We start from the raw sequence: 9,549 nt of genomic DNA on the forward strand, positions 1-9,549 counted from the left end.
TTAGGTATTAATTGGAAAAAATCCAAATGTAAGCTTTTTATTTTTAAAGAAGGAAACTTTCCATAGCAATGCATGACACTATGTGTAGAAAAGGAAACTCTGGGTTGATTGAAGAATTCATTTAGGAAAATTTTCCAGGGGTTGTGGATGATTGAGTCTGTGTATGAGTTGTCCAATATGAGTATATTGTCGATAAATACTCACATTGGCAGTTAGATTTCTTATCTCTTTCATTTTTTTTGGTATTTTATTCATATTTTCTAGAAAGGGTGTCTTAATTTGTTTTGTATAAGAGAGAGTATGTTTGACTCTACATCTATTTTTATGTCTTTGCTATTGTTTTGAGACTCAGGGCCGGCCAGAGGGTGGGGCAGCCGGGGCTCGGCACCAGGCCCCACAATTTTGGAGGCCCCGAAAAAATTAAAATTAATATATATACATATAAAAGCGTATAATATATAAATATTTAACTCAATAAATTATATGAAAAACATGTAGCACAAATGGTAAGTGGAGCTTTTATTGGACTTGAGGTTAAAGGTTTGATCCTTCCCTCACTACTTTTTATACTTTTAAGTATTTGTGATAAATAATAATATTATAACTTAAATATTTATATTAGATTGTATCAAAAAATATATTAAAGTACTTTTAATTTTAAAATATTAATAATAAATAAGATTTATATTTATTATTTTTTTTTAAATATATATAATTTAAATAATTTTTTTTTTCAAATGTGCTAAAATATATAACACTTCAATATAGATGTTCTTAGTAATTAAATATTACTTTGATCGAGTTAGCTTACGTTGCAAAAAAATATTTATTACATAGAGATAAATTACATAGAGATAAAAGAATTAAAACTAATATTGTGTCAAAATTTAATTAAGATTTATTTTTTAATTTTTATTAAAATAAAAGGTCTCGTTTCTAATTTCGCCCTAGGCCTCTCATCACCTTAAGACGGCCCTATTGAGACTTTAAACAAGTCAACAAAGGAGAAAAATAAAAGTATAAGCTTTGGAGAGAAAGTGGTTCAATCAGATGAAGTCATAAATCAAGTGAAATAAATACTCGAAGAGAGTTCAAATTAATACATAAACTTTCAATAATGTTAATTTATTAAGGTAAAATAAATTAAGCTTGTGGCATATGATGATAAGAGAGAGTCTATTTATGCATAAATTAAAAACTTTATATTTTTAAGATATCTTATCTCAGGGCATGACCACATAGGCAAGAATTGTTGATACCACTTATAAACACTTTAATTAATTGATTGTGTTTTTATTTTCCTAAACTAGGGTTCTTTACAAGTTTTTTGGTCTGTAGAATTACAAATTCTCAGTCTATAGAATAATTTCAGTATCTTTATTATTCCTTAATATGATTAATTAAATAATAATTGATAAATTAAAATAAGGAATTAATATACCACTGAAAAATTCATGAGTATGGTAATTTAATTAATTATAACAAGAATATATTTAATTAATTAATTCATTAAATAATAATTTAGTAATTATAAAATATGAAATTTCACTTTTACAAATGTCAGAATAATTCAAAGAAGTAAAATACACTGAAGATACAAAATTTTTATACCACAGCTGATAAATTATCATTATGGTAATTTGCCATTATTGTTCAATGTACTAAATACACAATAGAAGTTATATAATATTAAACTTATTCATCATGAGCAATTATAATTAATTAAATAGTGAAATAATTATGTTTGAGATGGGGCTTCGAATCGAAGATAATCATAGAGTACTCCTCCAAAAGGACCTAAAGCTCTTGATGAAGTCAAATAAAGTATATTTTGTCCTTGACGGAGCCAATAGCCAGAGATATTAATGCTGAACATCCAATATGTCCCATGAATTCCATGTCTTGCTATCGAATTATCTCTCCCTAATAAATGTGTTGAGAATATGGGACTATACGTATTACGCTCGTTCATTCGAACCTAAACAAATAATATACATATAAATTAATTTCATTATTAAATAATATATATATAACATATATTTTTTAATTAATTAATACTGACCTGTAAGTCTGAAGCACTTGCTGAAGCTAATGCTAATTGAAGAGTGTAGCTTTTGGATTGCACCACATTTTCAAGGTTGAATTTCACTTGCCATGTCGTTTGTCGGTATGTCCCATTTTCTAGTTTTCTATTACCAAGATATACAATATTATTACCAAGTGTGTTTATTACCAAATTAAATTTATTATAATTAATGATGATATGATGAATAATAGGTACCTATTGACATGAGCAAAGAACCAATCTTTTCGATAATCATTCACGCCAACAGTGTATTCGAGATCTTTTTCTGGATATAAATCAGTATAACGATCCCACAAACCATATTGCCTGAACCTATATTTATTGTAATAATTCCACAGCAAAGTTAATTATAATGCAAATATATTATATATATAAATATATGTATAATAATTATTCTTAAAATAAGTTTACGTACCTATGACTTTCTTTATCGATGAAGAGTCTATTAGTGACATTAGACAATGGGTGTGGCACGTAAAATTCTGAAGCTGTTCGGTCAGGAATGCCAATTTCCCAAAGGGTAGGTCCATTTCTTGGAGGTTGATAAAGTAGATTATTTAAATTTATTTTGCTCCCTGCATTAATTGATTTTTTCACATTAATAACAAAATTGACTAGACAATTAAAAAGTAGTTTATATATTAATATTATTAAATACCTGGCTGAATAGTAATTGTTTTGTAGTAGACATAGTCTCCTATAACACCAGGGACCCAAGCATATAAATTGTAATTGCCGGGTCGAACATTTTTTATGATGAAATTTCCTTTCTCATCTGCTTGACTCCAAAATTGGTACCCCTAAAATATTATGCACATTAGTTATTAATTCAAGTGCAATTAATAATATCACTAGTGAAAATCCATTAATAAGTATATACCTTATTTTCCCATTGCCATGAACCAGCATTTCCAGGTGCAGCTAATCCCACATAAGCAAATTTGGCATGTATGTTATTTTTGTTCAAGTACCTAAAAAAAGAAAAGGGACAAAAAAAAAGGGTAAGTGATACTGATTACTGATACATACACAAGAATATTACAAATATTTAGATTATATATTAGTAGTAGAGATTGAAAAAATATGTACCTATCCTTAACAAACAATTGACCTATAACACTTCCTCTTTGATCAGAAAGGGGATAGTCCTTGGAATTTATGAAGCTATATGGCCATTTGGCAACTTCCTCTTCTGCCTGATAAACATTAAAATGTAGGTTCAATTATAGGTTTATATAGATACAATCACTAATAAAATAGGTGTGTATGTATATATATACATACCTGTGCTTTAGCATGATTCCATAATGAGGATTCAGGATTAGGGTTGTTTGAGGCAGAATTAAGAAAAATTGAAATGGGGCCATAAACTTTTTTCCATGTCTCTCCTTTCTCAAGTTTTACCATTAGATCCTTTCCAACATAGTGACAACTCAAGAAAACCTACATTTTAATATATATTTTTTCCATTATTAATATTATTTTGTTCATATTTACAAATTTTTATAGAAAAAAGTATTGGGCTTATAAACTTACAGAGAGTGATGTTGGGCCGACATGAGATGTGAGCTCTTGCTTCATAGGCCCAGCTGTGAGAAATTCATGGCTTGGTGTGATTACCCAAAAGCCCACTGATGGATTTGAACTAATCCAACCATGTACCCTAATATCTTTGTGATCACTTGAGTATTGATATTTATCATCAACCTATAATAATCCAAATCCAAATTATTATATAAACTAATAGATAATTACATAAGATATTTTTTTGTAAAAAAATTACATATTTATATTTTAAGAATTTTTTTTTACATTTTTACGGTTTTCTATAAAAAACAATACGAAAATAATAAAAAAATTATATAAAAGTAACATGAAAATATCATTTAAATAACATCAAAACAACAACAAAAAATAACATACAAATAACAAAAATCAACAATAAATTAACAAGAATACAACATTTAAAGGGTTAAGTTGAAAAATACCATTTTTATTAATCAATTAATCAAATTTACCTCTAATTTTATATTTAATTGAAATATACCTCTTTTTATATGTATTGTACCCAAAATACCCTGACATAAGAGAGTCACATAGAGAGTATCTTGAAGTGACAGGGGTAAAATTGGTACAATATTTAAAAAAAGAGGTAAAAATGATAGATTTTAAAAAAAGAAGGTAAAAATAAAAGAGGACAATATAAAAAGGGTATAGAGTGTAATTTTTTCACATTTTTTTAAAAGACCGTATTTTTTGTAAAAAAAAAATCATAAAAATGTATAAAATTCTATGAAACAGTATTTTTATAATTTTTTTATTATTTTTGTGTATTTGTGAAATAATCCGAACTAATTTTGTTCCACACCCATTAATTAATTATATAAGAATAAAATAAAGAAATAATTTTAGGAAAAATTAGATTAATAAAATAATTTTCATACCTCTCCTTTAAGGTCAGGGTTGGATGGACGAGTCAATACTACAGCTTCTGCATAAGCAAGTCTTTTACCCTTTGTACGATCTGAAGCTGAAGGCATAGTTCTTTGCCTATCATCCGATATTGCCATGTAATTAAATCTGACCAAAATATTATATTATTAATTTAAAATATTAAATCATCTGTGTAAATTAATATAATTAGAATATTAATTGATATATACTTTTTTCTTTGAAGCTTGAAAGCAGCCCTAACAACACTAATTTGTGTAGCTGGTGCTTCTTTAGGGTGTTCAAGTATTCCATATGTGTAGAATCCTGAATAGTTACGTAGCATTATAAATCTGCAACATAAATAAATTTTATTAACTACAATTATACCTTTTATAAATATATATTAAAAGAAATAGATATATATATATATATATATATATATATGTTCTTTAATAAATACCGTTTGTCCATATTTACTGGAAATATGCGAGAGGAGTCATTCCATTTTTTAACGAATGAAATTTCAATATGATTCTCATCTGCCTCAATGATCTCAAAATGGGTTCCTTCTATTCTGTAATTTATAAATCAGAGAATAATATATCAGAACAAATTTATACATTATTTTCTATTCTCTAATTAAAAAAAAGAAAGGAGGAAAAAAAAATTACTTGTCATAATTATTAGCTTTGCCACTGGTTGTGCCTTCACCCCACTCAATATCCCAATACCTATATGAAATAACAATATAAGAAAAATAAATAAAACCAAAAAAATTTACACATATGGAACCATAATATAATAAAAACTATATAGGACGATATTGATTATTGATTATTGCTTACCCTCTATTACTATATTTATTATGTGGTTCAAGAAGATTGTTCATGTTGTTGTACTTAATTCCAATTACATCACCACCTGGATTTGAAAAACTGATTTGTACAAGACCATTGTCTAAGACAATCACCTGAATACATCATAAAATAAAAAATCAAGACAAAAAAAAAAAATAATAAAGAACTCAAATTTTTTAAAACTTTTTTTTTAAAAAAAAAAAATTGAAGTCATAATAATCTCAAATAAATTAAGATATTTACCTTTTTGTGTCTTTGAGTAGTATGAATAATCCTAGGTGCTGATGAGGAACTTAATAGTTCCCTACCTCTAATAGAGCTTTCTAAAACTTTTCTGTAATGATCAATACCATATAATAAACATAAGTTAGTAATTAGTAAAGAAAATGTATATATAAACATAAGTTAGTAATTAGTAAAGAAAATGTAGAAAGAAATTCTAAGATGGAATCCTTATTAAACATGGGTAGATATCAATATCTCTCTTCATATTTTTGATATTTTATAATTCTAATTTTATATAAATATATATAATTTTTTTGTGATAAGTAATTGGATTTTTTTTCAAAAAATTTCATGATATTAACATTACACTGGCTGAACTTATTATTCTTTTTTTAGAAATAAAACTATGCAGATAACACAAACATGAAAAGAAAGATGTATCGTTACATCTATTTTTAGTAATTAGCAAAAGCATCCCAAAATATATTAATAACGGAAACTTAAATAACTTTGGAATAAAGAATAAAATAAATAAAACTATTAATTAACGTACGTACGTATGAATAAGCTAACGTTACAGGAATAATAATAATAGTAAATGTTACGTAAAAAAAAATAAAGATATTAATTTATTACTGTAAAATTAATAACCTTATAGGCCGGATGGTGTTGGTCTGTGATGAAGTAGTTGATGATGAACACAAGAGCATCCACAAAAGAAAAATCACACAAAGGGACGAACCTAGAATCACACTAATTCGTTTACTCCAATTTTGGATTTCCATACTTATAATAATAATAATGATTATTATTGTTATTATTAAGACTTAATTCACTAAGAGCTCAGAGGAGAAAAATTAGTTATGAGCAAAAAGGTTAATCAGACTTTAGAGAACTTATAGAATTGGTGGGTTCGAAAGATATAGAAGTGAATACGAGCATTGGTTTATATATAGGTGGGAAATTCTGTGATTTTAATCATATATATAATTCGATTAGGATTAGGATTTAATTAATACTATTTTTATTTGAATTATGATGTTGAAATTTTATAATTATATAGCTTAAATCGATATTTAAGATTAAGATAATTTTAAATATTTATCTTTCTAATAAAAATATAATTATTAATCAAACTTTTTCGAACAAATATAATTATCTTTTTAATTCGAATATATTAAGATAATTTACTCATCATCAAATTATATAAATAAAAATAGTTATTTTTAAATCTAAAGGAATTAAGAGTATTTGCTGACTTAGTCAAACTGGGGGATTAGCCTTAGGATTCTTGATTCAATATATTTTTTTTTAAATTTATATATATTTATTTTTAAAAAAAAATAGCCTTAGGATTCATAATTTAATATATCTTTTTTTAATTTATATATAATTTAACTGTTTTTTTTTTCAAGAAATTTTACTCTTTTTCGTACACCTATTAATTTGTGTTAAAGATTAGTTAGTGTATAGTGTACATTATTATTATTATTATTATTAGGAATTTTTACACAAAATGACTATTTTGACCAATTTTTAACATTTATATTATCCTTTCTAATTTTTAACATTTTTACTTTTTAAAATTTTCTTTAATACTTTTTTAAAGTTTTATAATTACATATTTACCTTTTGTTCTTCTTCCTCATATCTAACCTCATTCAGATCTGGGTTCAACAACTCCTCTTACTCTCTCATCAAGCTTATCGAGCTTTCACACTTGTCTTCGCACAATCACCATATGTAGCTTCTCGACATCTGCCTCTTCTCAAGCCACCATTATCGTTCAATCGATGTTTGTAAGATCTTCTTCTTCTTCTTCTTCTTCTTCTTCTTCTTCTTCTTCTTCTTCTTCTTCTTCTTCTTCTTCTTCTTCTCATTTTGCTAAAATTACAAAAATAAAAGTTTAGATTTGATAGTTTTTATAAGAGTTTGTTGTTTATTTGCTTATTTATTATTGATTTTTCTATTTTTCTTACAGATTTTAGGAATTTTGTTCTTATTCTGTTAGTTGAGTTCTTATATATATATACATATAAAAGTACACTTGCTAGGTGTTTGATGAAATGCCCAAGAGAATTCTTTACTAGCTTAAAGGAATAAGACACATTCAAATGTAATTTTATTTCAACTTTAAGTTAGCATTTTCGTGGTATTGTTTAGATATTACTTTTGTTGATCTATATTTTATCTTTTTTATGAATCAAAAATTTTATCTAAATATTTTAATGGTTACGTTGATTTAACGTTGTTTATAAGTTGTTTTATAGTTGTTTCATCTTTTAATTTTTTTTATTGTTGCTGTTTCACCAAGTCATCCATTGAAGAGGCTTTCCAGGAAAAAACGTGAGGTAATGATGATGAGGTTGCAACTTTAAAGATTAATGTATTAGTTTTTGTTGTCTTTATCTAGTTTCAAAGACTTCTTTTGTTATGTTTATTTTTTTTTTTTTCTGATGTATTTAGTTAGAAGAATTGTTCAACCTTAAATGGTTTATGTTTCTCATTTTTTTCTGTTTCTAATTAGTCATTTTTTAATTTTAATTTAGTTATTATACGATTCTTATTCTAAGATTCTTAAGTTTTTTTAAAAAACTAGATCATTATGCTACGTCTTACATTTATCAATTGTATTTGAATTTGAATTGGAATTGTTTTAGTTGCATGTTTATTAAATTTTATAAATTACATTATTTTTTAGTTGTTATATTGTTGTTTTAATGTTATTCGGTACATGATATATTGTAGTATTATATAGCTATTAATCGTATTTTTATTGGTTCATTGTTTTATTTATTTTGTCATCCTAATATTTTTAGGTGCATGATAAGACCTCTGACGTTGTTGAAAAGTTGAAGCTTTCAAAGAAAAATATTGTCAAGGTTTATAATTTGTTTTTCTAATTTGTCTTGTTTGAAATGTTCTCTGATTGTTGTTCATTCATTTGAAAAAAAAAATCATAGCAGAAAGTTGTTTTATAGTTTGTTTAATGTTGTTTTGATATTGTTTTAACTGCTGCAGGACTTGATTTCTAGTGATGATGAACTTCAAAGTTGATCAGAATAGACTTGTTGTTCATTTCTATTCCTTTGGTAGAATGAAGTGAGTTGCAAACATTGAAAGTGTACAAGAAAATGTTTCAAAGTCTTTTAAGAAAGTTGAAGCCACTATACATGAATTAATGATTGAGCAGTGTATTTGAAGTTATTTTATGATGCTATTTAAATATTCTGTTACAGTGAAGTTTTTATATATTTATTTATTTATTGTTATTTAGTTGTTCAATTAAGAAAAACTATATATATATATGTTTAATTTTACATGGAAACATATATAAAGATTGTTGTTGTGTTATTTTTTTAAGATTATTTGTGTTTTTAGTTAACACCACACGTTGATGTCTAATAACTTTTCATATTAGAATAGGGTTGTTATCTAATTATCTGCTCGTTGTTATTTAGTTGTTTAACTACGTAAAAAAATTAAATGAATATATGTTTACTTTTTTATGGGTATATAATTTTTTTAAGTTGATGCACTAGTATCTTGTAGTTTCTTTTACTTTTTTCTTGAAAATTATTTATCAGTAATTTTTGAATTTCTTTTGAGTTAATGCAATGCGTTGTTAATTAATTAATTTACGTATTAATATGAAGTTGTTATCTAGTTATTTTATTTTTTCATATATAATTGTCCAATCAAGAGAAAAATAGTTTATGTTTTCGTTTTTCATGGTTCATACTTTTTGTTGTTTGTTGGTTTCTTTCATATTTTATACAATATTAGTTGATGTACAATTGATTTTTATGTTAAAATAGAATTATTACTGTGTTGTTTATTCGTTGCTATTAAGTTGTTTAACAAAAAGAAAAATGAGTATATATTTATTTTTTTAATGTGTAGATATATTTTTAAGTTGGTGTACAAGTGTTATGTAGTTGTTTTTAA

The 9,549-nt window shown here is 25.4% G+C and overlaps 1 protein-coding gene and 1 long non-coding RNA gene across 3 annotated transcripts; one reads left to right on the forward strand and one right to left on the reverse strand.

The window, feature by feature from the left end:
* Nucleotides 1-1,600: 1,600 nt before the first annotated feature.
* Nucleotides 1,601-6,386, reverse strand: LOC115711027 (rhamnogalacturonate lyase B-like). The gene is made up of 16 exons (XM_061112609.1): nt 6,253-6,386; nt 5,620-5,710; nt 5,365-5,489; nt 5,191-5,250; nt 4,980-5,093; nt 4,750-4,869; nt 4,531-4,666; nt 3,623-3,793; nt 3,371-3,529; nt 3,176-3,282; nt 2,967-3,057; nt 2,745-2,886; nt 2,502-2,661; nt 2,282-2,398; nt 2,063-2,189; nt 1,601-1,978 (listed from the first exon to the last, which is right to left on the reverse strand). The coding sequence occupies exons 1-16, from the start codon at nt 6,384-6,386 to the stop codon at nt 1,739-1,741; spliced, it is 2,094 nt and encodes a 697-aa protein (XP_060968592.1). The 3' UTR covers nt 1,601-1,738.
* Nucleotides 6,387-7,107: 721 nt separating this feature from the next.
* LOC115707084 (uncharacterized) lies at nt 7,108-8,964 on the forward strand. 2 transcript variants are annotated; one of them, XR_004009690.2, is made up of 3 exons: nt 7,108-7,952; nt 8,421-8,483; nt 8,623-8,964. It is a non-coding gene; the product is annotated as an uncharacterized LOC115707084 (long non-coding RNA). The 2 variants fall into 2 exon arrangements; XR_009686872.1 differs by having other exon boundaries at nt 7,108-8,483.
* The last annotated feature ends 585 nt before the right edge of the window (nt 8,965-9,549 follow it).

The sequence above is a fragment of the Cannabis sativa genome, chromosome 3 (genome assembly GCF_029168945.1).
Source record: "Cannabis sativa cultivar Pink pepper isolate KNU-18-1 chromosome 3, ASM2916894v1, whole genome shotgun sequence".
Classification (NCBI taxonomy): Eukaryota; Viridiplantae; Streptophyta; class Magnoliopsida; order Rosales; family Cannabaceae; genus Cannabis; species Cannabis sativa.

Coding starts and splice junctions, on each gene's coding strand:
- LOC115711027 (XM_061112609.1), bottom strand. CDS start 6,386: ATGGAAATCCAAAATTGGAGTAAACGAATTAGTGTGATTCTAGGTTCG. Junction 3,794..4,530: donor ACCCTGACCTTAAAGGAGAG/GTATGAAAATTA, acceptor GGATTATTATAG/GTTGATGATAAATATCAATA. Junction 2,190..2,281: donor TTCTTTGCTCATGTCAATAG/GTACCTATTATT, acceptor TCTTGGTAATAG/AAAACTAGAAAATGGGACAT.